At 39.9% G+C, this 22,428-nt stretch overlaps 1 protein-coding gene across 5 annotated transcripts in view; it reads left to right on the forward strand.

Moving 5' to 3' along the window:
• Positions 1-15,934, forward strand: part of picalma (phosphatidylinositol binding clathrin assembly protein a) — a 37,212-nt gene extending 21,278 nt beyond the window's left edge. For 2 of the 5 annotated variants that reach the window (XM_079356597.1, XM_079356598.1), the window contains exons 7-23: positions 204-297; positions 434-545; positions 1,039-1,145; positions 1,253-1,294; positions 2,525-2,536; positions 2,705-2,790; positions 4,256-4,379; positions 4,562-4,695; positions 5,337-5,443; positions 7,368-7,448; positions 7,644-7,754; positions 9,098-9,217; positions 9,434-9,464; positions 9,551-9,650; positions 12,761-12,820; positions 13,159-13,260; positions 15,051-15,934. In XM_079356597.1, coding sequence (XP_079212723.1) covers positions 204-297; positions 434-545; positions 1,039-1,145; positions 1,253-1,294; positions 2,525-2,536; positions 2,705-2,790; positions 4,256-4,379; positions 4,562-4,695; positions 5,337-5,443; positions 7,368-7,448; positions 7,644-7,754; positions 9,098-9,217; positions 9,434-9,464; positions 9,551-9,650; positions 12,761-12,820; positions 13,159-13,260; positions 15,051-15,065 — 1,438 coding nt within the window. In that variant the 3' untranslated portion in view covers positions 15,066-15,934. The remainder of the gene's footprint in view (positions 1-203; positions 298-433; positions 546-1,038; positions 1,146-1,252; positions 1,295-2,524; positions 2,537-2,704; positions 2,791-4,255; positions 4,380-4,561; positions 4,696-5,336; positions 5,444-7,367; positions 7,449-7,643; positions 7,755-9,097; positions 9,218-9,433; positions 9,465-9,550; positions 9,651-12,760; positions 12,821-13,158; positions 13,261-15,050) is intronic. The other 3 variants (XM_079356599.1, XM_079356601.1, XM_079356600.1) reach the window with 3 other exon arrangements.
• Positions 15,935-22,428: the final 6,494 nt, after the last annotated feature.

The raw sequence follows: 22,428 nt of genomic DNA on the forward strand, positions 1-22,428 counted from the left end.
TGGTCTCTAAAGTTTGAGAAATCGGCCGACAATTTTAAAACCCTGCCGTGTGAACCAGCCTTCAGTCTTGATTGTCAAAATTGTGTTCTCTTGCAAAATCACATTGTTAGAGTTTTAGTAGAAATTTCATTGGTTCATTCAAGAAAGGAGAGGACATTATTTATAGATCTGTAAAAGTTTTCCCTTTCCTTTTACTCCTGCAGGTCAGATGGGGTGATGAGAACCATGAACACAGAGAAGCTCCTCAAGACCATCCCAATCATCCAGAATCAGATGGATGTGCTACTCGATTTCAATGTAAGGTCTCACTGTTGATGCACATTTGAAATCCAAATTAATTAACTATTAAATCTCCATATATCAAGAACAATATATATATATATGTTTTTCTCATAATTTAAAGAACAGAAGCTCTAAACACCTTGTCTTTCAGGTCAATGCCAATGAGCTGACAAATGGCGTGATCAATGCAGCCTTCATGCTTCTGTTCAAAGATGCTATCAGGCTTTTTGCTGCATACAATGAGGGCATAATCAACCTACTGGGTAAAAACAAGCTTTTGTGTTGCCATTAGCCTTGCAAATTTTCCATTTTAACAAGTCTTTCCCTAAATGTTTCTGTGAATAACGCAGTGTTCTATGAACAAGGGGTCTCTTCAGATGACAGTACTTTGCAGTGTTCTTTAAAACTACAATAATATTGGCTTAAAATACATTTGTTGGCACAGTTCATTCAATTCTTTAATTAACAGAGAACTACAAAAATGTATATAAAAAAAAAAAATGATTGCAGAGGTTTTCAGCAGGTCTTTTTTTTTTTTCATCAGCCAAGCCTAAGCAAGTGTTTCTTTCTCCTGTTTTAGCATCACAAGCATGCACGGCAGAGCTCTTGGTAGTTGTAGACAAAAAAAAATGCAGTTTTTTTTTTCTTCAAACCCTTAAGCAGGCAAGCTTGCTAAAAAGTGTCAATCACTTGGCGTTTAAACATGGCGATGGTGTTTCATATTCAATTTGTTATTATTTTTTGTTCTGTCAACAGAGAAATATTTTGACATGAAAAAGGTTCAGTGCAAAGAAGGACTTGACATCTACAAGAAATTCCTTACTCGAATGACAAGGATCTCAGAGTTCCTCAAAGTTGCAGAGGTATGTCTGGAGGCAGATTATCCCTATTGACATTTTAAGAAGTCTTTGGATAATTTTGACAATCTAGAAATATTTCAAAATTCTGATGCTTTTTGTTCTCTTTGCAGCAAGTTGGTATTGATCGAGGGGACATTCCTGATCTGTCTCAGGTAAGCCTGTCTGAAGTTGTTTTAATCTCTTTGCACCTATTACTTAAAAAAAAAAAAAACATGCCCTCACCTCTTTACTTGCTTGGCTTCACAAAAAAGGGCTCAATGGCCAAATTTTGGGAAGGCACTCAGATGTGATAGTTGTAGTGAAATAATTATATTTATATTTATATATATATAGTATTTATATTTTTAAGTCTCATTACTAAATGTAATTTAAAGAATGTAAACAGTAGTAGTCATTTTGAATTTCAAGCTCGGACATGATGTAAATTAATTATGCAGGGCTCCAGACTGAGTTCTGCTCCACATATTGAACATGTGCCTCTCTTACGGGGATATTTTTGTTCATGTGTTCTAATTTTGAGATATATCTGATTCTCTTCAATCCTAATTAGTGTGTTCCTGCAGTGAGATATTTTTTGTTACTTTTTCCAATGATCAGACACAAAATTAAAGTAGAAAGTTTCAGGTTGACTTCCCCTGAAATCTTGACAACCTGAGTTGCTTGTTCTCACATGCGATGGTTTGCAATTTTTCTCTCGACTGGTACGGTAGTTGAGCTCTCAGTCTGAAGTAACTTTGACAGCTGTGACCCAAAACTCCTGACCTATTGCTAATCATCACACAACCTCCCCTACCTTTTCTGGTTTCTTGTTTTACTAAATTGTCTTTTCAATCACACCATCACTCCACAGGGTTTATTTACTTTACAGTATACCATTAATTCTTTAAATGCATGACCTGTTGAGAGAGAGAGAGAAGCTGTTCATATATGGTGCCAACAGCTTGGTCATGTATCTCAGCATCTTTTGTGCAAGTAGCAGCTTGCAGTAAACGATGAAGGGAGGCAAAAAATGTTTTAAAAAATGTGCGCAGTCTGGGGCCTTAGTTTTTCTGTGTAGCTTCTGAACTAATACATTTTTAACAACAGGTGATCTGCTAGGCAAGCGATGCACGTTCCCCACAATTGCACTTACAACACCTTCCAACCCACCATTTACTTCTGACCTTGCACATCCTGCAGTAAATAAAGGTGTAAAATCAATAATCCTAGAAAAGTGACTTGCTTCAGTTGTTTTATATAAAACTATTTATTTGTAAATTATATGTCTAGAATAACTTTCCCTTAACAGACGAATCAGAATTAGAAAAGATTTATTCAAAATATATCTTGACAATTACCACCTTTATTTTCTGTATTTCTTCCTTTTATCTCTTCATTCTCAGTTTACAGTTTGTGTAAGTATCTAAGCCTTTACTCCCCCTTTACTTTGTATTTGTGAATAGTTCTGTGTACTCTTGGCAGTAACCCTGCATGCCTCAGTGTACTTTTCTCCAGTAGATGTCTTGCATTAGGCCTTTTGACAGCTTTTGTAACTTAACGTGTGTCAATGATATTTACACTAGGCCCCAAGTAGCTTACTGGATGCCTTGGAGCAGCACCTGGCTTCCTTGGAGGGAAAGAAGGTGAAAGACTCAACAGCTGCCAGCAGGTAGGTCTAATGAGCCACTACTCTGTACACAAAGGCTGGACATAGACTCTGGCGCTTGTACAACAGTCTTGGATTGTCTTCTCACACCGTACAAGTGAATCATTTGCAAAGCATTTCCAAAGCTCGCAATATAGTATGTGCTCACTGAACATTTTGCATTGAGCGTGAACAAGTGTTTCCTTTGAAGTCATGTTTATGTGCATTCCAGTAGTCAAATTAAAAAAAACACACACAAGAGCACAGGCGAACTCAAAGTTAAATCATAACAAATATTCTGTAGCAGCTGAAGATCAGTTGTTTTTCCTGCCAAAGTTTATTTTGCTCACATCTTTTGTGATTTGGAGGAGGAAGACACATCAAACAGGCATACCTTGCTTTGCTGGGGTCTTGTGCTGTCTTGTGCAAGGTGTAATGAGGGAAGACAAAAGCATGGCCTGAAGTTAGTAAATCAGCTCATAAATATTCTCTTAAGCCTGGTTCACACGCTGATTTTAGCCCCGATTCTCCCCTTCCTATAATCTTAAGGACGCCCCAATCATCATAAGATAAGTTCATCCTGCTGTGTTCAGCCTGCTCTCGTCTGGTCGGAAGAATGTCTGGTCCACTCTGATCTCAAATCGGGGATATTCAACATGTTGGATTGTTTTGGCCTGATTTTTTCATCATGTGTGGTGTTTCCCCCCCGAGGGGAAAACCAGCATGAGCCTGTTGACTGTGACGCGTAGCCAATTAGAAAGCGAGGTGACGTAGTGGCGAGGAAACACCGGCAGCAAAACAACAACTCACGTCCATATCAACATGTAGCAAGTACAGTTCATGCTCCTGTTGTCTCCACTCCTTTGACCGACGCCTCTTTTTAAAACGTGTTTTTCAGATAAAAACAGCACAATCGCCATTGCATCCTCTTCGTCCGTTTGTTGACTCTGGAATCACGTTTGATCTCGAGAGGTTTTGCGAGATTTCCTGTCTGATCGGGGGACGTTCGCAAGTGAAATCGGTTCGTGTGGTGTGTTGATGTTGCCGTGTGGCCGCATACCACACACTGTACGACCAAAACTGTAAAACCTCCGATTATTTATCGCCGTGTGTGGTCTCTAAGGTTTGAGAAATCGGCCGACAATTTTAAAATCCTGCTGTGTGAACCAGCCTTTACTGTGCAAGTGCATGTCTTCTAACATGCAAGAAAGTCATCTGAATTTATTCTATTCACATGTGCCCCCCTGGACACTGCACAGTGTCAGTATACGATCGGGTTGAAATTCATCCCTACTTTAAAATCAGTCCTCAAAAATGGGCTCACAATTGTCTTGAAATTGCACTTTCTATCCCCAGATTTAGAGAAGACGGTTATAGCAACAAGTACAAGAAAGTTAATGAGTTAAAGTGTATATGTTTAGAGACCTGTAGACTGTAGTGTATAACATCTGCAAAATAATAACTGTTCTTTGTCTGACCCTTTCTTCAGGGCTAGCACCCTCTCCAATGCGGTCTCCTCCTTGGCCAACACTGGAATCTCTTTTACCAAAGTGGACGAGAGGGAAAAACAGGCTGCCCTTGAAGAAGAGCAGGCTCGCCTTAAAGCACTTAAAGTACATCTACATCCTCATACCATAAATCCTTTAATCCTCTTCCACTGTGGTTGTACCGTTAGCTGCCAAATAAAATTAAAATTCTTCAAAAATCTTACAACAGAAGCAGAGTTCTATCATCCTAAAAAGTTGGATACATGTTAGCGTATATGTTGTTTGTGATGACTTCCTAATAACTGTAGGAGCAGCGTCTGATGGAGCTCCAGAGGAATCCTGCAGCAGCCGCTTCAGACTCCTCGCCGGAGTTCCCAGTCGGTGGGACCATCAACTCCACTCCTGCCATTGACCTCTTCTCCACACCCAGCTCCACCAACAGGTGAGGCTATAGGCCCGGCACACTTACATGTTAAACCAAATGTCTTCATGGATCTAACGTTTAAGTACACTAAATACAAAATTCTAAACGCTAAGAAGATATTCAAAGATTTTTAGGATTGAAGAAACTTTTCTTCAATATTCCAAAATGAGCTTTCAAATTTGTGCCTCACCATTTTCTGCCTGAAAAGACAAGAAATCCACTTGGATTATTTACAATGATGCATCATGTAACAAACTAATTAAACCCTACTGAGACACATGATTCCAATATGCAGTGTCCTTTCTAAAAATGACAAATGAACTGAACACTTAAGACTCAACTTAGAAAACTAGACGGACAAAAAGCTATTTCAATCTTTTTTTGCATTTTCTGCCAAATGATGTGTTGGGAAAGGTTTTTCACTGTCTCAGCTTAAAGCTTAGTGGGTTCACGTTGTTTAAGGGAGATTGAATATTCAATTCAATGCAAAGAGATTGCTCTAAAAAAATGTAAAATATTTTTACAGGTATTTAGTTTACTTACTTACTTAGGTTACTTCATGTACTGTAGCAACATTGTAGCTAAGGACAGACTAATACTTTGTCAATGAGTGACTGATTTATCATCCATGTCCTTGTTTTTCTGCTCGCCCCCTCCAGCAACTCGAAAGCAGCCAATGACCTGCTTGACCTCCAGCCGGCCTTCCAGCAGCCTCTGCCTCTTTCAACCACCAATTCATGGGGAGGTGAAGGCTCCGCCCCTTTTGGTAACGCTGCAGTCCATACTATTAACATGCTATTAACACATAAATATGTCTCATACTCATTGTTTGCTTTTTAGTCATGACCATGTCGGATTTAAGTTTACATTATCACTATTTAAGTCAAATTCATAAATCTAAACAGATTAGAAATAGAAAAATGAATAACTGAGAATACGAAACAGTTCACTGTAATTGTTAACTTGATTGATTGACTTAATTTGAGCTGTGGTTTAATTTATGGGTTGTAGTTGTCAACTACTGGCCCTCCAATGTCCTCCATTCAAATAAGAGCAGATGGGATTGTTCTTTAAGGTAAAGCTGAACAAAAGATTTTCAAACTATAGTTACAAACATTTTCATTAGAAACATTAAGTAATTAGAGGGGGTATAATGTATATGCATATGTCCTTTCAAACTTCTTGACAGAAACCATTTTAAAGTGAAATGGCCTTCATGAAAGAGATTTTCAATTTTTTTTTTTTTACTTCAAGGTTTCTGTACTATTAACCCATGTTCTGCTTAAAGCATTTGCGTTTAAGCTGGTGTGGATGCACTAACCAGTTTTTCATCCTTTTTACCAGCAACACTGTCATTTTCCCCATTCTGCACAAAAAAATCCATGCCTAACTTCAACCCTTTCCTCATACTTGTCAATGCTGTCCAGCCATCCACAGGTTCCTTGCACACTGGCTGCTATTCCTCAAGGACAAGTAACCATAAAGTGGATAAAGGATTGTTGATGAGCTCACTTTAATTAGTATCAAGAGGAGGTTTTGGATTATTATCAAACTACGCAACACATTTACTCAGGATTAAACATGTTGCCCTGTTAGAGCCCGAAATGTAACGACCCGAAATGTTATTAAAAAAAATTTAAAAAAACAAAAACAAAACGCAAAACCCATTTAATAAATGGTCGATAATGTAACAAAATGCTGAGCCCAAAACGTAGTACCGTAAATTTCGGACTATAAGCCGCTACTTTTTGTCGCGGTTTTTAACACTGCGGCTTTGAAAACGATGCGGCTTATTTATGGATTTTTTCTTGCGGGACAATGAGCTTGTGCCGCAAAAACATTTGACTTCGTCACATCGGATCTTAATATCAGTCATTTTGCGCTTTATGCACGCACCCTCATCATGGAAAACACACGGAGAAATACATCTGATGCAGCTTTCAAGTTAAAGGCGATCGAGCTGGCTGTCAAAGAAGGAAATAGAGCTGCTGCACGTAAAGTTGACACTGACAGCGACAACGAGACTGAGGAAGTGAGTAATGAAGTCATTCTGAGGCAGTGAATGGATGGACTTTTTCCCTGTGAAATATATTACGGTAATCTTTTTCATCAGCCGCGTTACAGACACTGTTTGATAAAGGATTTACAGTAGGCTTCATATTTGCGGATGTTACCAGTAGTACGTATTTCATTAAAAGTTAAAAAAATGTCTTTGTGTCACGTCTTTCTGTGTAAATAGCTCTTGTTATAACGTGGACACCTGCGGCTTATAATCAAGTGCGGCTTATATATGTACAAATAAAATGTTTTACCTATTTTTAGCCGGTGCGGCTTATATCCAGGTGCGCTCAATAGTCCGGAATTTACTGTAACTTTTTGGCCAAAATGTAAATGCAAGTTGATTTTGGGTCAGTTATTACATTATGGGGCAGGCAAAAATATTTTTCTCCTGAAGTAACATCTTGTTAGACTTACTAGATTAGCTATGCAATAAGTTTTACTTCCTCTTTCTCCTCTTCATTCCTGTCTGTTTTGGTTCCCTCTAAGGTTTCCACAGCTGCTCAGTATCTTAATCACAAATTCTCTGCCTCATCTTTTCTTACCAGATATTTCCACAATTTCTCTAATTTCTTAACCCTTCTCTCTCTGCCTGATTCTTTGCCTGCCTGCTATTTCTTGGTGTTTGGCAGAGTCCTTCTGTGACCCATACTCATACAACACTACTCATCGGCTCCAATCTGAGCCCCCTGCTGTAGCTGGTCTATTCAGAGGTAGGTGCACCAAGGCTGAGCCAGGTGTTGCAAGCTATATTTCCTGGGTCCACACAGACCCAGATGCAACAAAAATATTGAACAACTGAATTGTGCGGTTGTATGAATAGGGAAGAATCTTTTGACTTGTTATTGTGTTTTTACAGACAGAAGTGTTGTTTAAGTAATATATGGATTTCCTTTTTGCATCACCAGGGTTTACAGCCTCCCCAACACCCCAGGTGCCACAGAACTCCAGAGGCCTTAATGTTGACTTTGACTCTGTATTTGGTAACAACACCAATGCCAACAATCTGGATTGTACAGGTAATTGTTGTACTCATGCACATGGGTATTTTTTTGTCCTATGTCCCCAATGGAGCCAACAGACTTTATTCACACTGCTGCCACCAAAGGGTTTGGCGGGAAAGATTGCATGTTAGAACACGGCAAAGTTTTGGGCAAACACCTGGAAATTAATTTGGGGTTTGTGTGCTATGTTGTCCATGAATTTGGTGAGACTATCTCAAATGAAACATCTATGTCTCATCGGCGCTGTGAAAGTTGCCAAAAACTCTGTCTTTGGTGTTTTAACCCTGACATGTAATTGGGCTTCTGTCATGTGGATGAACAGATGTGGTAAAGTTCTTTACACCAATATGGGCTTACACCAAAGCCCACTTTGTTGGTCTGTTTGAGAGATATTGCAACTTGTGTCTTGAATAGAGAGTGCATCTTTATGGTGTGATGAGTGACTGATCAGCTGATTTCGACTGCCAATTCACGTACAATTGCTAAAACTATGTAATTCACAATGTAACAGCATCACACAACGCTCTTTTTTGCCTTATGGGCCTTCTCCTAAAAACCTGTCTCCACCTTTCTGCTCACGTCCTGATATACCAATCAGATGACCTTATATGGAGAGGTGGGGTCGTGGTAGTGTGCTGATTGCAAGATGCGGGCACGTTCTGATTTACTAGCATACACATGGTGACCCAATGTGTTTATCGTCAATACATTGCAACCCAGCGGACCAATCGCAGGGCTTGCAAGCTGCGTCTTTTCGGTGCGTAGTTAAATTTTTTAGGAAGTGCATATCAGGCTACATGTGAAGGCATCTGCATTGGTACAGGGCCAAGCCAACCTATGCCACAGCCTAGTTTAGAAGTAGAGGTATAAATCAGGCTTTAAGACTTGATTTGATTATGCTGCTGTTTTTAATACCACTTAGTATGAAATAATACATTGATGTTTCCAAATGTTCCACATGGGCTCCATGCTTCTCACAATCTCACAACACTTCTTTTCTCTCTTCCCTTGTCCTGGGGTTACACACTCCCTGGGTCCTTGCCTTTTTGCATGGCATATGCATGACTGGGTGAGTTGAAGCATCACACACACTCCTCACACAGTTGTAGCTTGCTTATTTTTATTTTTATTTTATTTTTATTTTTTTTTGTGTGAACTCTCAGCCCAGCTTCCTGCCTCATTAACACTATTTTCTCTGTGTGTGTCATTTATGTAACGCCATGCGTTTGTCTTTGTGTCTTTTTGTCATTTTCTTGTATTGTGTCTTCACTGGTTTTCGGGCCCTTCCCTCCCATTCCTCTCCTCTCCTCTCCTTTCCCTTCCCTTTGTCCTGCCCCCTTTTGATTAAGATATTTTAGGTGGCCTCCTAAAACCCACAGTTGCATCCTTAACCAATCAGGACATGACCATGAATGGTCAGCAACCCCACAAATTGGTGTCCAATGACCTGGACTCGTCACTGGCCAATCTTGTCGGCAGTAAGTGCCTTTTTTCTTTTCATCCATAACCCCTGACATATGAGATTGTGAATAATGTCTTTATTCACAAAACAGCTGCTAAATCAACTTTGACAGCATTTTCCACTTTGAGAAACACAATACATGCTGTGACAGGCTTGAAAAACAGATGATAGTAATGACAAGCATAAAATAAACAACTCTCCATTGCAATAACTCTGGTTCTGTCCCTTCCAGATCTGGGGATTTGCAATGGCACAGTTAAAAAGTAAGTATATTGAGAAAATATTATCCATTCATGTCCACTTTTACCGGGTACTAAACATGAGTATTACTTGGACTTGATCTTTGTAGTGATCTTCACTGGAGTCAGCCTGGTGAGAAGAAGCTGACAGGTGGAACTAACTGGACTCCCAGGACAGCTCCTTCTACCACCTGGAACCCTGCATCCATGGTAGGTTTCCCAGCAACCACAGCATAAAATCCATTATCTGGCAGGGCCTACCATCTTTTCAGGTTTTTACCAGAAGATGTCCCACCACAACAAGCACATTTTATATGAGGCATTTTACAATCATGTGTTTTTTTACATTTCTTACCCCTCAAACCGCTTTTGCACTGCATTTCAAATACCGCAATTCACACCACATTCACACAGTAAAGGCTGGTTCACACGGCAGGATTTTAAAATTGTCGGCTGATTTCCCAAACTTTAGAGACCACACACATGGCGATAAATAATCAGAGGTTTTACAGTTTTGGTCATACAGTGTGTGGTGTGCGGCCACACGGCAACATCAACACACCACATGAACCGATTTCACTTACAAACGTCCCCCGATCAGAGAAACCTCTCGAGATCAAACGTGATTCCAGAGTCAACAAACGGACGAAGAGGATGTAATAGGGATCGTTTGTGCTGTTTTTTATCTGAAAAACACGTTTTAAAAAGAGGCGTTAGTCAAAGTAGTGGAGACAACAGGAGCATGAGCTGTACTTGCTACATGTTGATATGGACGTGAGTTGTTGTTGTTTTGCTACCGGTGTTTCCTCGCCACTACGTCACCTTGCTTTCTGATTGGCTACACGTCACAGTCAACAGGCTCATGCTCGTTTTCTCCTCGGGGGAAAACACCACAGATGATGAGAGATCGGTCCAAAACAATCCAACATGTTGAATATCCCCCGACATTCTTCCGACCAGACGAGAGCGGTCTTAACACTCCACACACAGCAGGATGATCTTATAAGATTATCTTATGATGATCGGGGCATCCTTAAGATTATGGGAAGGGGAGAATCGGGGCTAAAATCGGCGTATCCTGCCGTGTGAACCAGACTTAAGTAAATTTACATGCAAAGTTGAGTCGAGCTACTGACATAGCTTGATAACCCAATTAATTAGGGGCAGCTGTGGCTCAGTTGGGAGAGTCGTCGTGCCTCAAACGGAAGGTCAAGGAGTCGATCAGTAGTAACCTCTGTGTCAGTGTGTCAATGGGTGTAAATGGGTAGGTGCAGTGTAAAAGCACTGTGAGCAGTCTGAAGACTAGAAAAGTGCTGTATAAGATCAAGTCCATTTGCCATTCAGGTCCATCTAATTAGATTTCTTTCTTCTTCAAAGTTTGTAATTACCAGAGAAAAAGTGATTTATTTGAAGTATGCCCACATCTGCTGTAGGTACCAATTTTGCTTGTTACTACTGGCTAATCATCAGATGGACCTTTTACATCACATAACAAAAAATATACAAAGTTAGCAAGGAACACTTTTTCCCCACCATCTTTGTACTTCAAACCGCTTCAGTTAAAACAGCATAAATTGTGTCTCCAAGACCTTTGTCACATTTATGCTGTTCAAAGCCCAGTGCAGAAACTGTGAAGCAGGCTTCAATGAATCAAACATGTTTTAATGAAAAATGACTGTAGAGAATCTTTCACATGTACTCTGCATGTACTCTTACATCTTTCTGAAAGCACATCACTGATTTAACATATGACGTGTTTTGCTGTTGGTTATTAGTGCTCTCTAATGATGAAAGGGAGAAAGATTGTTTTACTGGATTCAGTAAAATGTAAAAAAGTCAATAAAATATGAACCGTATCATGGAGCAAAAACAAGGCTTATTGTGTCACTGATTGAATATGGGAGGAACACTGCCATGTACTTTGAACACACCAAATACTGTCAGAGTGGCGAATGCAATGATACGGTTTGTGATAAAAGCTCTGCTTTTTGGCACCAGCATCACTCACGCCTCCTGTTGCCAATTACTGAATAGTTGATGAAACTTATCCTTCCCAAGAGGGCTGGTTGTGAGACATATCTGGGTTTGTTATAACTGCAGGCTCGGATGGAAAAGCCGGCTGCTCAGAGATAGTCTGTACTTAGTCTCTCTTTGAAATCTCTATAAGGAGCTTTGCACCTGCCAGGACCAAAACTCAGACCCAAGGACTCAACAGTCTTTTTTTACTCTCCTTATTTTTTTGCCATTTCTGTCTCTTCAAAGTATTCTGATCTTTCTCCTATCCGATCAAAAGGGCCCTTTGAGTTCCACTTTTTCAGTGGAAAGTTTAGTCAGTCCTGTTTAGGGCTCTATTCAATTTTTTGTCTAAAATGCTGTCAAAACGTTTTGTTCAAATATAACTAACTTTAATGTGAAGGAGAAGATCTGCAGATATCGTGCTCTCAGGAAAACCTTGTGAACTGTGAACACCATTAAAAATTAATGGAAGACCATTTAAATACGTTATAATCTGACTTGCTTTTTCTATTACTTTGACTCAATGTGTTCTGACTTAAACATCAACCTCTAGGGGGGACACCTCAAATAAACGCCTGTGTTCAGCCTTACCTGGGGACGTCTGGCAATTGTGGAAATAATGGTTGCCTAGCAACAGTGCATAAAGTTCTGCACTCTACTTATTTTGAAAGTCTATTCAAAAAGACAATTAAGTACACCATGCATTTTGCAGGCAACTATGTCTTCATGTGCATAAAGCATCATTTGATTTGAGCCAGTTACAAACGTCATTACGAATAAAGTTCATATATCGTAATTTTCAACATCTGGCTCTTCTGATGGATTTGAGATCGCTGTTTTAGCGAATGGGTCTCCTTAGTGAGTAGCGAGACCCAGACTAATTGACACCCAAACATCTGCTGTCAAACATCTTGCGTCCATTATTCTCCAACAGGGAAAAGGTGCATAAAAGCAGCGTTGATCATCTCTATTAATGCCCCAAATTAATGAAAGGCTGATTCTGACTGAATTACTATTATCAGGAGACCCCTGTGTTGTTACATGGTATGTCATTTGCCCTGGAATTTTAACTTCACAAATTACAGATATGTTTGATTCAGACAGGGTTAAAAACATTGATCCTCCTTAATTCTTAAAAGTGATCAGAGGTCGCCCCATAATACTAAAAAAAGTTGTTTGGATTTCTGTAACTTGGTGTGCCATTGTCCAGCCTCTTATTGATGAACCGTTGTAATGCCTTGTGCAACTCATGTTGAATAAGGCTGTGTCCTGATTTTATAGCTGTGTTATTTGTGTCTCTTCAGGCACCATCTGTCATGGCCTTCCCTGCAACCACACCAACGGGCATGATGGCATATGCAATGGTAAGTCAGCTGGGATATGTTCAGCGTTTCAACTCCTGTCTCACACATTTTCACACACAGACCCCATTGGCACAAAAATACACAAACATTTACCTATCTATTTTAAAGTGTGCGCTAGCCTTTTTGGTTGAAAAGCTGAACTAAACAGATGGCCTGCAGTATAAACACTCTATCATTAATAGAGAGCGTTAATATTATTTTTTCTGTCCTTAAAGGTATAAATCACATTCTGAAGGAGGAATCCTTTTTCATGTCCATTTCCAGCAGACGAGTCTTCTGTTAAAAGTTTTAGTTTCAGCATGAACTCATCCATGCTTTGTTGTCTTCTCTCTCGTTAGCCTCCTCACATGGGCTCCATAATGATGACACAACCCAACATGATGTACTCTCAGCCTGTGATGAGGCCAGCCAACCCATTTGGGCAAAATCCAGGTGCACAGGTAACTGATTCATACGTCTTCTAAATCCATTCTTCTTCCTCCACAGCCCAACATCTACAGGGCAGTTTTGGATGAAAATGAGCAATGATGCTCCTTTTTTGTTGATCATTATTAAATCTGGTCAAACTGTGTGCTTCATCATTCAGGTGTATCTTACTTTTTTCAACGCTTTGTTCCAATTTCATCCAGTAGAGTGTGAGCTCTCAGGTCAAGTCCGACAATCGGGTTGTACAATGTGAGCACTTAAGTCTTAAGGTCTGGTCAGGCATCCTAAACGATTCATTCGTATAGTGTGAGCTGACAAGCCAGTGTGAGTCACGCTTAAGATCTTCAGAACTTCTTTTACAGCATCTTTAGGTACAGTTTGTCCTCTGTGTGTGTTTCATTTCAACTCCAGTTCAGTGTGATGACCACGGATGCAACAACAGCCCACATTTCAAAACGTACTTTGGTTCATTGGTTTACGGATCAGTTCCATTCTGACAGCCTGGGCTGTTTAAGTGTTTTGTTTTTCTTGGGGGGTAATTCCATTCTCAGATGTTTTAGGTAAATAAATAAAAAAAAAACAGTATTTTTATTCCAAAAAGATTGATTTTCTTTACTTTTTAAGCAAAACAACTTTTCCATTTATACCCATTCCTGGTCTATGGTGTACAGTATAGTCTCAGTGAAAAGAAGGCAGCATTAAGTAGTGCCATGTTGACTCACTGTAGATGATGATGACATCTCAGAAACTAGAATATATATTATACAGTATATTTATTGCAGATTACACACGTTTCTTACAGAAACTGGTCATAAAAGTTTCTTTCATTGTGCGCGGTAACTTTGTTTCAAACATTGCTTCATATTTGTTCACTCTCAACCAATCTGCATCGTGCAGCTGGTGGCTGCGTATGACAGCAGTCAGTAAGTTCATGTAGGTAACGTTACAGCCTGCTGTAGTCTGTTACTGTAAACTGTAAAGTTTTCACTTGTGTAGACAGACAATATAGTTTTGCGCAAAACCAAATATATTGCAATTCACAAGCACGTACTGAACTGTGGATGCCGTACCGAACGGTTCAATATTATATTGAACATTTTTGCATCCCTAGTGAAGAAAGAGTGCAAGTCACAACACTTGCTTTAAGATGCTCTCACCCTTGACTTCCCAGCTGTGTGATCTACACCCTCTGCCCCCTTAACAAACTTTAGTCTCCCAGCAGTTTCTGCTTAAGGTTCATTTCATCAAGATTATCGTCACACAAGAGAATGATAGTTACACTTGTATTTTCACACAGGCATGTGTTTGACAGGTCCATGGATGTACAGGTATGCATGTTAAGTTGTTTTAGTATGCCTAGTTAGTGATACACAGCAACAGGATGAAAACGGAACATCCTGTTCATTGTCTGAACAGAAGATTGTTCATAGGATTATATTGGGACTCATAAAAATCACAGTGGAGGGGTTCTATAAGAAAATCTTTGGGGAAAAAACTGGCAAAACTATCACCTAAAAAGTAGCCTTTTTACCTTTTATATTACTTACAGCAGACCACATACTTAATTGAAACTTCAAACAGAGATGCAATGCCTTTCTTGCAAAGCCTTGCCATCCAGGTGAAAAGTTGTTTTTATTGAGTTCTATACACTTTTTAATCTTCAGGAATCACAAAAAATGATCAGTGAGTCTAAACCCCTTGGAAACAGGGTTCTGGATACTGCCCATGCAACCTTTTTTAGACTGAAACTAGACCAACTTTGATCAGTTTTAAAGAGTTGACACTGTTTTTCTTTTGTTACCAGATGCAGTTTATGTAACTTGTGGAAGAAGGCGTCTTTCCTGTTTGATGATCACAAGAACGCCTAACATCAAAGCAAACACAGTTTGTTTTTAATGAACTCACCTCTCTGAGAAAGGACGGCCCAAATAAGACATGTTGAATAAACCATGGCGACCAGGAGCGGACGTGGGCCATCTCAAAGAGACACCCCAGTGGAAATTGTGCCCATCTCGTCAAGTCTAAGTCATAGGAGGAGAAGTGTGTGTTGCCATTGAACACCATGTGGACCCCCACTGTTTCCTGGTCCTAGAGGAACACAGCACCCAAAGGGAGAGCTTCAATGATTATGTACCTGGGGTGGAAAGGGAAGTTGGGAGGCTATCGCACTGTTGGGGTTGCCTTTATGTTCCTCTTTCTCCAGGCGAAGCCGTCACTTCCTTCCGATTACAAACCACGAGTAACATCCCAGATCAGAAAAACTATTTCAGCTCCTCTTTATACCACACATTTTTCTTTCTTTCTTTTGTATGTATTGTTTGCAGTAGACATTCCTTGTGTTTTGTTTGTATTTATTTATGATTACCAACGAGAGGATGTTAAAAAAAAAAAAGAGAAAAAAAAAAGTATGTAACTAGCCATTGACCTCCACTTTGTGGGAGGTTTTCAGGTTCATATATAGGTATGATTGCTTGTAGAATTGGATTTTGAGTGATTGAGATGATTTGTTTGACAAAGAAACTAATATAAAGTTTAAGGAGATGACATGTTTTGCTTTTGGGGCACTAAATATTCTCTGTACTTGCAGGACACCTGGTACAGTAATCTGTGGCTTGATTGCTCACATTGAAGATGTGTGTGAACGTGATAATTAGCACAGTAAATAAAGGTGGGGTGGATTTCTATGAATTTGGAATTGATTCATTTTTAACATCAGAAGAAACACTACACGTGAGTGAGGGAGCATTGAATTAGGAAGAATCTGCAAATATTCTTTGAAGCTTATTGGCATGCCATTCCCTGTTGGATTTCCGAAGTTCCTTGCTGCCCTTTTCCTGCCTGAATGTGCAGGGTCTCTTTCATGCTCAGATCTGGTTTCCATAGGCGAGCACCAGGGGGTTTAGAACAATGTGGAGATATTGGGAGGTATGGCTTGTAGCTTCAGACTGGTATCAGGGGGATAGGTTAGGGCCAGTCTGGTTGTGCAGCACAATAGAGCACTGTTGATCGGTGCTTTGTGTATATAAAACTAATCCTGCCAATCACGGGACTACAGGAAGACAGTCTGAAATTAAAGTGGCCCTTTATTCATTAACCGAGGATATTTGCTGTATTGCCCCTGCAGATTATATTTTTGTTTGATTTTTTTTTTTTCCAATAAAGTGCAAGCTTCCACACTTTTGTTTTTAGCTCCTTGGCCATTTATGTGATCAGTTTTATTAAAAAAAACTTTAGATTTTTGATAGACCCTTTTTGTTGTTCATTTACGATGACTTTACAATTACATTAAATTAATTGCACAGATTGTATTTTATCCCCATCTCACAAGTGTATACACTGCTAAAAAAAAAAAAAAAAAAACTTACTAGATCTGAGCGAGTAAAGTATTCTTATTAAATACTTTGTTCTTTACATAGTTGAATGTGCTGACAACAAAATCACACAAAAAGGATCAATGGAAATCAAATTTATAAACCAATGGTTTAGATTTGGAGTAACACTCAAAATTAAAGTAGAAAAATACACTACAGGCAGATCCAACTTTGATGTAATGTTCTGAAGTCAAAATGAGGCTCAGTAGTGTGTGTGTGGCCTCCACATGTCTGTATGACCTCCCTACAGCACCTGGGAATGCTCCTGATGAGGTGGTGGATGGCCTCCTGAGGGATCTCTTTCCAGACCTGAACTAAAGCATCTGCCAACTCCTGGACAGTCTGTGGTGCATTGTGGCGTTGGTGGATGGAATTTGCCAATCTTGGTGTTCCCTGGCAAATGCCAAACGTCTTGCACGGTGTTGGGCTGTAAGCACAACCCCAACCTGTGGACGTCGGGCCCTCATACCTCCCTCATGGAGTCTGTTTCTGACTGTTTGAGCAGACAAATGCACATTTGTAGCCTGCTGGAGGTCACTTTGCAGGGCTCTGGCAGTGCTCCTGTTCCTTCTTGCACAAAGGCAGAGGTGGCGGCCCTACTGCTGGGTTGTTGTCCTCCTACGGCCTCCTCCATGTCTCCTGATGTGCTGGCCTGTCTCCTGGTAGTGCCTCCATCCTCTGGACACTACGCTGACAGACACGGCAAACCTTCCTGCCGCAGCTCGCATTGATGTGTGATCCTGGATGAGCTGCACTACCTGAGCCACGTGTGTCAGTTGTTGACTCTGTCTCATGCTACCACGAGAGTGAAAGCACCACTGGCATTCAAAAGCAACCAAAACATCAGCCAGAAAGCATCGGAACTGAGAAGTGGTCTGGGGTCACCACCTGCAGAACCACTCCTTTATTGGGGGTGTCTTGGGGGGTGTCTTGCTAATTTCCACCTGTTGTCTGTTCCATTTGCACAGCAGCATGTAAAATTGATTGTTATTCAGTGTTGCTTCTTAAGTGGACATTTTTATTTCACATTAGTGTGATTGACTTGGAATTACATTTTATTTAAGTGTTCCCTTTATTTTTTTGAGCAGTGTGCTTATACACCAAACACAAGCACCAACAAAACCAGCACAGACGCATACTGTACATACACTCAAGCATGTGGACACAGAGCAGATGAAGGGGTTCCTTAGATTTTTAGTTTAGTTGGGGGATTTTTGTGTCTATCCTATGACAGACAGATAGATAGATAGATAGACAGACAGACAAACATAAGCTTTTTATAAACTAATGATGGAAAATGTAATTTGCGATCTACTTTGGATATCTAATTTTGGTTCAGTTTCGAAAGAGACGAATCACTGGAGAGAATCTATTTTTTCAAATCCATTTTTCAATTTTTTCCCAAGGTTTCCTAATTTTGTTGAAATACCAAACGTCATTTATGTGTCCCATTGGAGTTGAGGTCAAAGTTATGAATTGCATACTACCATACTAAATTCTATAGTAAATTCTAATTAGTTTATCCTGATTCAGATGTAGATTTTTGTTCATGATAAGGTTACTTGTGGGCGGCTGTGGCTCAGTTCGTTCGAGTTGTCATCTTTCAGCCGGAAGGTCAAGTGTTCGATCCCCAGCTCCTGCAGCAAAAATCTCCAATTCCTGTACAAGGATGTGCCTCTCGACACTAAATTCTTCCCACTGCTTCGTTTGTGGCGTATGAATGGGAGAAGTTTCTGATAGTCTCACTGCATAGCGACATCAGCGTGTGAATGGGTAGGTGTGACGTGGTGTAAAAGCGCTTTGAGTAGTCTGAAAACTAGGAAGGCCTATGCAAGCTCAAGTCCATTTACCATTTACATGTTTTAAACAGTCCTTTTTTGTTTTGAAATTAAATATAGGATCTTCTTTCCATATTTTATATATGGTTTGTAGAAATTCTTTGTTGCTTTCAGCCTTGGTAAGAATATTGTATACAACACCTTTAAATCATGTCTTTTTATCCTCATCATTTAGACTTTCCCCTGTTTTCCCTATTTTTCGATATTTAGGTTTCCAATTGTAAATTCTTCCAAAAATTCAGTATCTGTTATTGTAAGTCTTCAGCTCTTTAAAAGAAGAAGAAGAAAATTTGGTTCACAATGTCTGGTAAACGTTTTTTATGTCTGAGTAACTACTCATTATGATGCCTCTATAGGGTACACAAAAGAAGTATGTGACCATAAGATAATGGTTAAGTACTGAGTACTAAGTGTTTGTTCTCCATGTGATAATCATTTTAATTGGTTGCTGGGCATTGATTATGGTTTGTTACCACCTGGCTCAGGGATGGTAACAAAGGTTATACAGACACAGATGAAAGATGATCTGATCAAATGATCTCTGTTTAACTGAAATAATCAAATAATGTGAAATGTAAGTATGAAGAATCAGTCATGTCTGAAATGTGTGAGAGAAAGTGTGATGTGATGCGAAGACCAACAGCAGCAGGCCTAGCTGAGAGAGAAAGAGTCCCAATATGCCTTTTAGAAGGCCCTACTCAGGTGAGCAGATAACAGCTGATAACCCTCCTAGCGCCACCCACATGCCAAAGCCGAGCACCTGAAAGAGCATGACAGGACTGAGATAATCACAGATGCAACAATGGAACTTAAGGTTTGAAGATTGCATAAACACAAATAATAGTAAGTCCATTTGTGGATATTACGACTTAAAAAATATATATAGAACAGGAAATATCCAAAGCACTAGACTCAATCTGCCTTACATGATCAGTCATTGGGGCATCCAATCTGAAATAAAACCCCTCATTAAAGGTATTTTAATTTTGGCTTGCTGTTCACATTGCCAAGATTATTTAATTGAACACTCCAAAAACTGAAGTATAGATGAAGGATAAAAGCTTAGCTTTCTTGATGAACAACTTAATGAATTGATTTGTCAGATAAACATATTTTTTTCAAGTTGTAAATATTTAAAAAGTCAATTCTCAAATCAACAAATTATTTGTTTATGTTACTTGACCTAGACCAGGGGTCGGCAACTTTTACCACTCAAAGAGCCATTTGGACCCGTTTCACACAGTAAAGAAAACACTGGGAGCCACAAAACTCTTTTAAAATTTTAATTGAAATAACACTGCATATAACAGGGTTTTTTTTTTGCTTTGTGCTATGTACAGTATAAACAAACTATTATGTGTTACATTTATGAAATCAATGAATGACTGCAGAGAAAATGAAATAGCATTTCTGCATGCAACAAAACATTTCTAACTCCGAAAAAAGACATTGGGTTGAAGGTTAAGTAAAATGCTCAATGTCTATTTGAGTCTTTCTTGTAGTAATGAAAAAACAAAACGCCGAACTTAAATTATCCACTGGCAGCAAACCAAAATGCTGTCCTCTCTCTGTGTGCCGTCATCCTTTTACTGGCGCCGTGCAGTCAGCTGTCAACCTGAATAATAAAATGTCTATTTCACCGAACAATTAAAAAATAAGAATATATGCAAATTAATTGGCAATTAAAATATTGATCATACTTGGTCATGTGATTTCTGCTCCTGAACCTCAGCGCACAGCGTCTCCACATCAGGGCTGTATGACGTCGCCTTCATCTTCACACAGGATTGTAAGTTTGTTTTTAACAGGACTCCAAGTGCATGCTTTTTCATGTTCACATAAAAGTCGGGGATAGCGTTCCAAGTTTCAAACACAAGTTTGTCTGGTTTGGGAAGGTTTTCAATATCACACCATTTGTGATTCTGAGCAAGAACGGCCTTTTGGCGTGAAACATCTTCAAGGTCCACATGTCTTTGTTGGCTATATCAGCCAGTTCCATCTCAAGATCAGGTGGACTCACACCTGGAAATGCTGTCATATTCAACAGAGATGGATCGAGGCTTAGGTTTTATCCTCTCTGAATTCACTGAATCGTTTCCCAAACGATGTTTGCATTGCAATGACTGCAGAATGTAAATACTCTAAATTCACAATTTTTGATTTTTTTTTAACTCTCTCAAACTGGGGAAGTGTGACAGTGTACCTTTCTGTAAATTTCTGGCAAGCACTGTCAACTTGCGCTCGAATGCCAAAACCTCCTCCAACATGTGCAGGGTGTCCTTTCCCCTGAAGATCTGTGTTCAGCGTGTTGAGGTGCGCTGTCATGTCTACCAAGAAGTGTAGCTTTTCCAGCCACTCTGGCTGTTCTAGCACAGGATATGTGAGCCCTTTGCTGCCCAGGAAGGTTTTCACTTTTTCCAGACATGTGGCAAAGCGTTTCAGCACCTCGCCTCTGGACAGCTACCGTACTCTATTGTCAGAATACGTGCTTTCTAGCTCGTTCATTAACAAACGGAACTGACGGTGATTTAAACCTTTTGCCATTATTTTATTGACAATTTGAATGACAACATTCATTACTTCTGTGCATTCAGGAGGAAATGTTTGAGCACACAGTGCCTCTTGGTGCAGGATGCAGTGAAAAGTCAGCAAGTTTCTGTCCAGCGACTTCTGCAGTAAAGCCACAAAGCCCTTGTGCGTTCCTGTCAAACTCTGTGCCCCATCTGTAGCCACTGACACCAGGTGGGTTGTTTTTATTCCTTTGGCTCTTAAACAATTCAAGACAGCCCCCCCCCCCCCCCCCCCCCCCCCGCTATTTGTTCAATATCACCTTTGTCTTTAGATTCATCACAGGCAATTGAGTAGGCAACAGCTGAATTGAAGTCTTTAATTTGCTATCTGGTGATGTCTTCTGCCATTTTAATGGTTCTGTCTTTGACAGTCTTTGCAGAGAGAGGCATATCCCTGATTTTCTGCACAATTTCACTCTTGTTTTTAAAGTCTGTGAATAGATGTTTCGAAATCTTAATGAAAGATTCTTGTATGTATTCTCCATATGTGAATAGCTTCCCGTGCCTTACTATTTCCTGAGCTGCAACAAAACTAGCATGTGTATTTATATTTGCTGACTTCATCCACTTCTTGAAGTGACTTTTTCTCAAATCAGCCTTCCGCGTCAGTTCCAAAACTGTTTTTTTTCTCTCATCTCCATCCAGATATTTTTGAGCAAAGGATGCGTGTTTATTTTGGAAATGTCTTGCGACATTTGATTTTTTGTTGTTAGCGAGTTTCTCATTGCATATTGAGCACACTAGTAAACCAGTCTCGTCAGCAGTGAAAGCAAATGCATCTGCCCATGTAACATTGAACGTTCTGTTTTCTTCAGACACTTTTCTTTTCTTTGAATTCTCCATAGTTGGCCTTCCTGGGGTCGAAAAGTTAAAGAAACTGCACACTGGCGCACGTTGCACATTGGAGGTTGTGACGTGTATTAAGAGCGACAAAAATATTTTAACATGTTTTACAAGATCGGCATAATAATCTCAATTGAATTACATTTTGAAAATGAATTAACTAAAATCAAATACATTTTAATTAAATAAAATTTAAAAATTCTACAGAGTGTATCTACCCCAAGCTTGTCTCCCTGAGCTCCATACAAAAGTATGTAATAAGTGAACTGGAACTGGATTTATAAAAAGTGATCTTCAGCTGATCAGGGCACTGAGGACCCCTCAGCCTTTGGACGGTTTGCTGGAGTCTGAACCCTTCATCATCATGGATACTTGAACTACTGAGCAACAGGTGCAGCCCCCCCCCCGCCCCCCCCCCCCCCCCCCCCCACACCACACACACACACACAGAAAGACAGACAGGGAGCTCAGTTTAAAAGACACATCCTGCCTGGCACAGCTTCTCTAGCAGCATTAAGAGGAGTCTTTGTTCTGCTGCCACTTCCCCTTATTTTGGATGC

The sequence above is a fragment of the Symphodus melops genome (assembly GCF_947650265.1).
Source record: "Symphodus melops genome assembly, chromosome: 11".
NCBI lineage: Eukaryota > Metazoa > Chordata > Actinopteri > Labriformes > Labridae > Symphodus > Symphodus melops.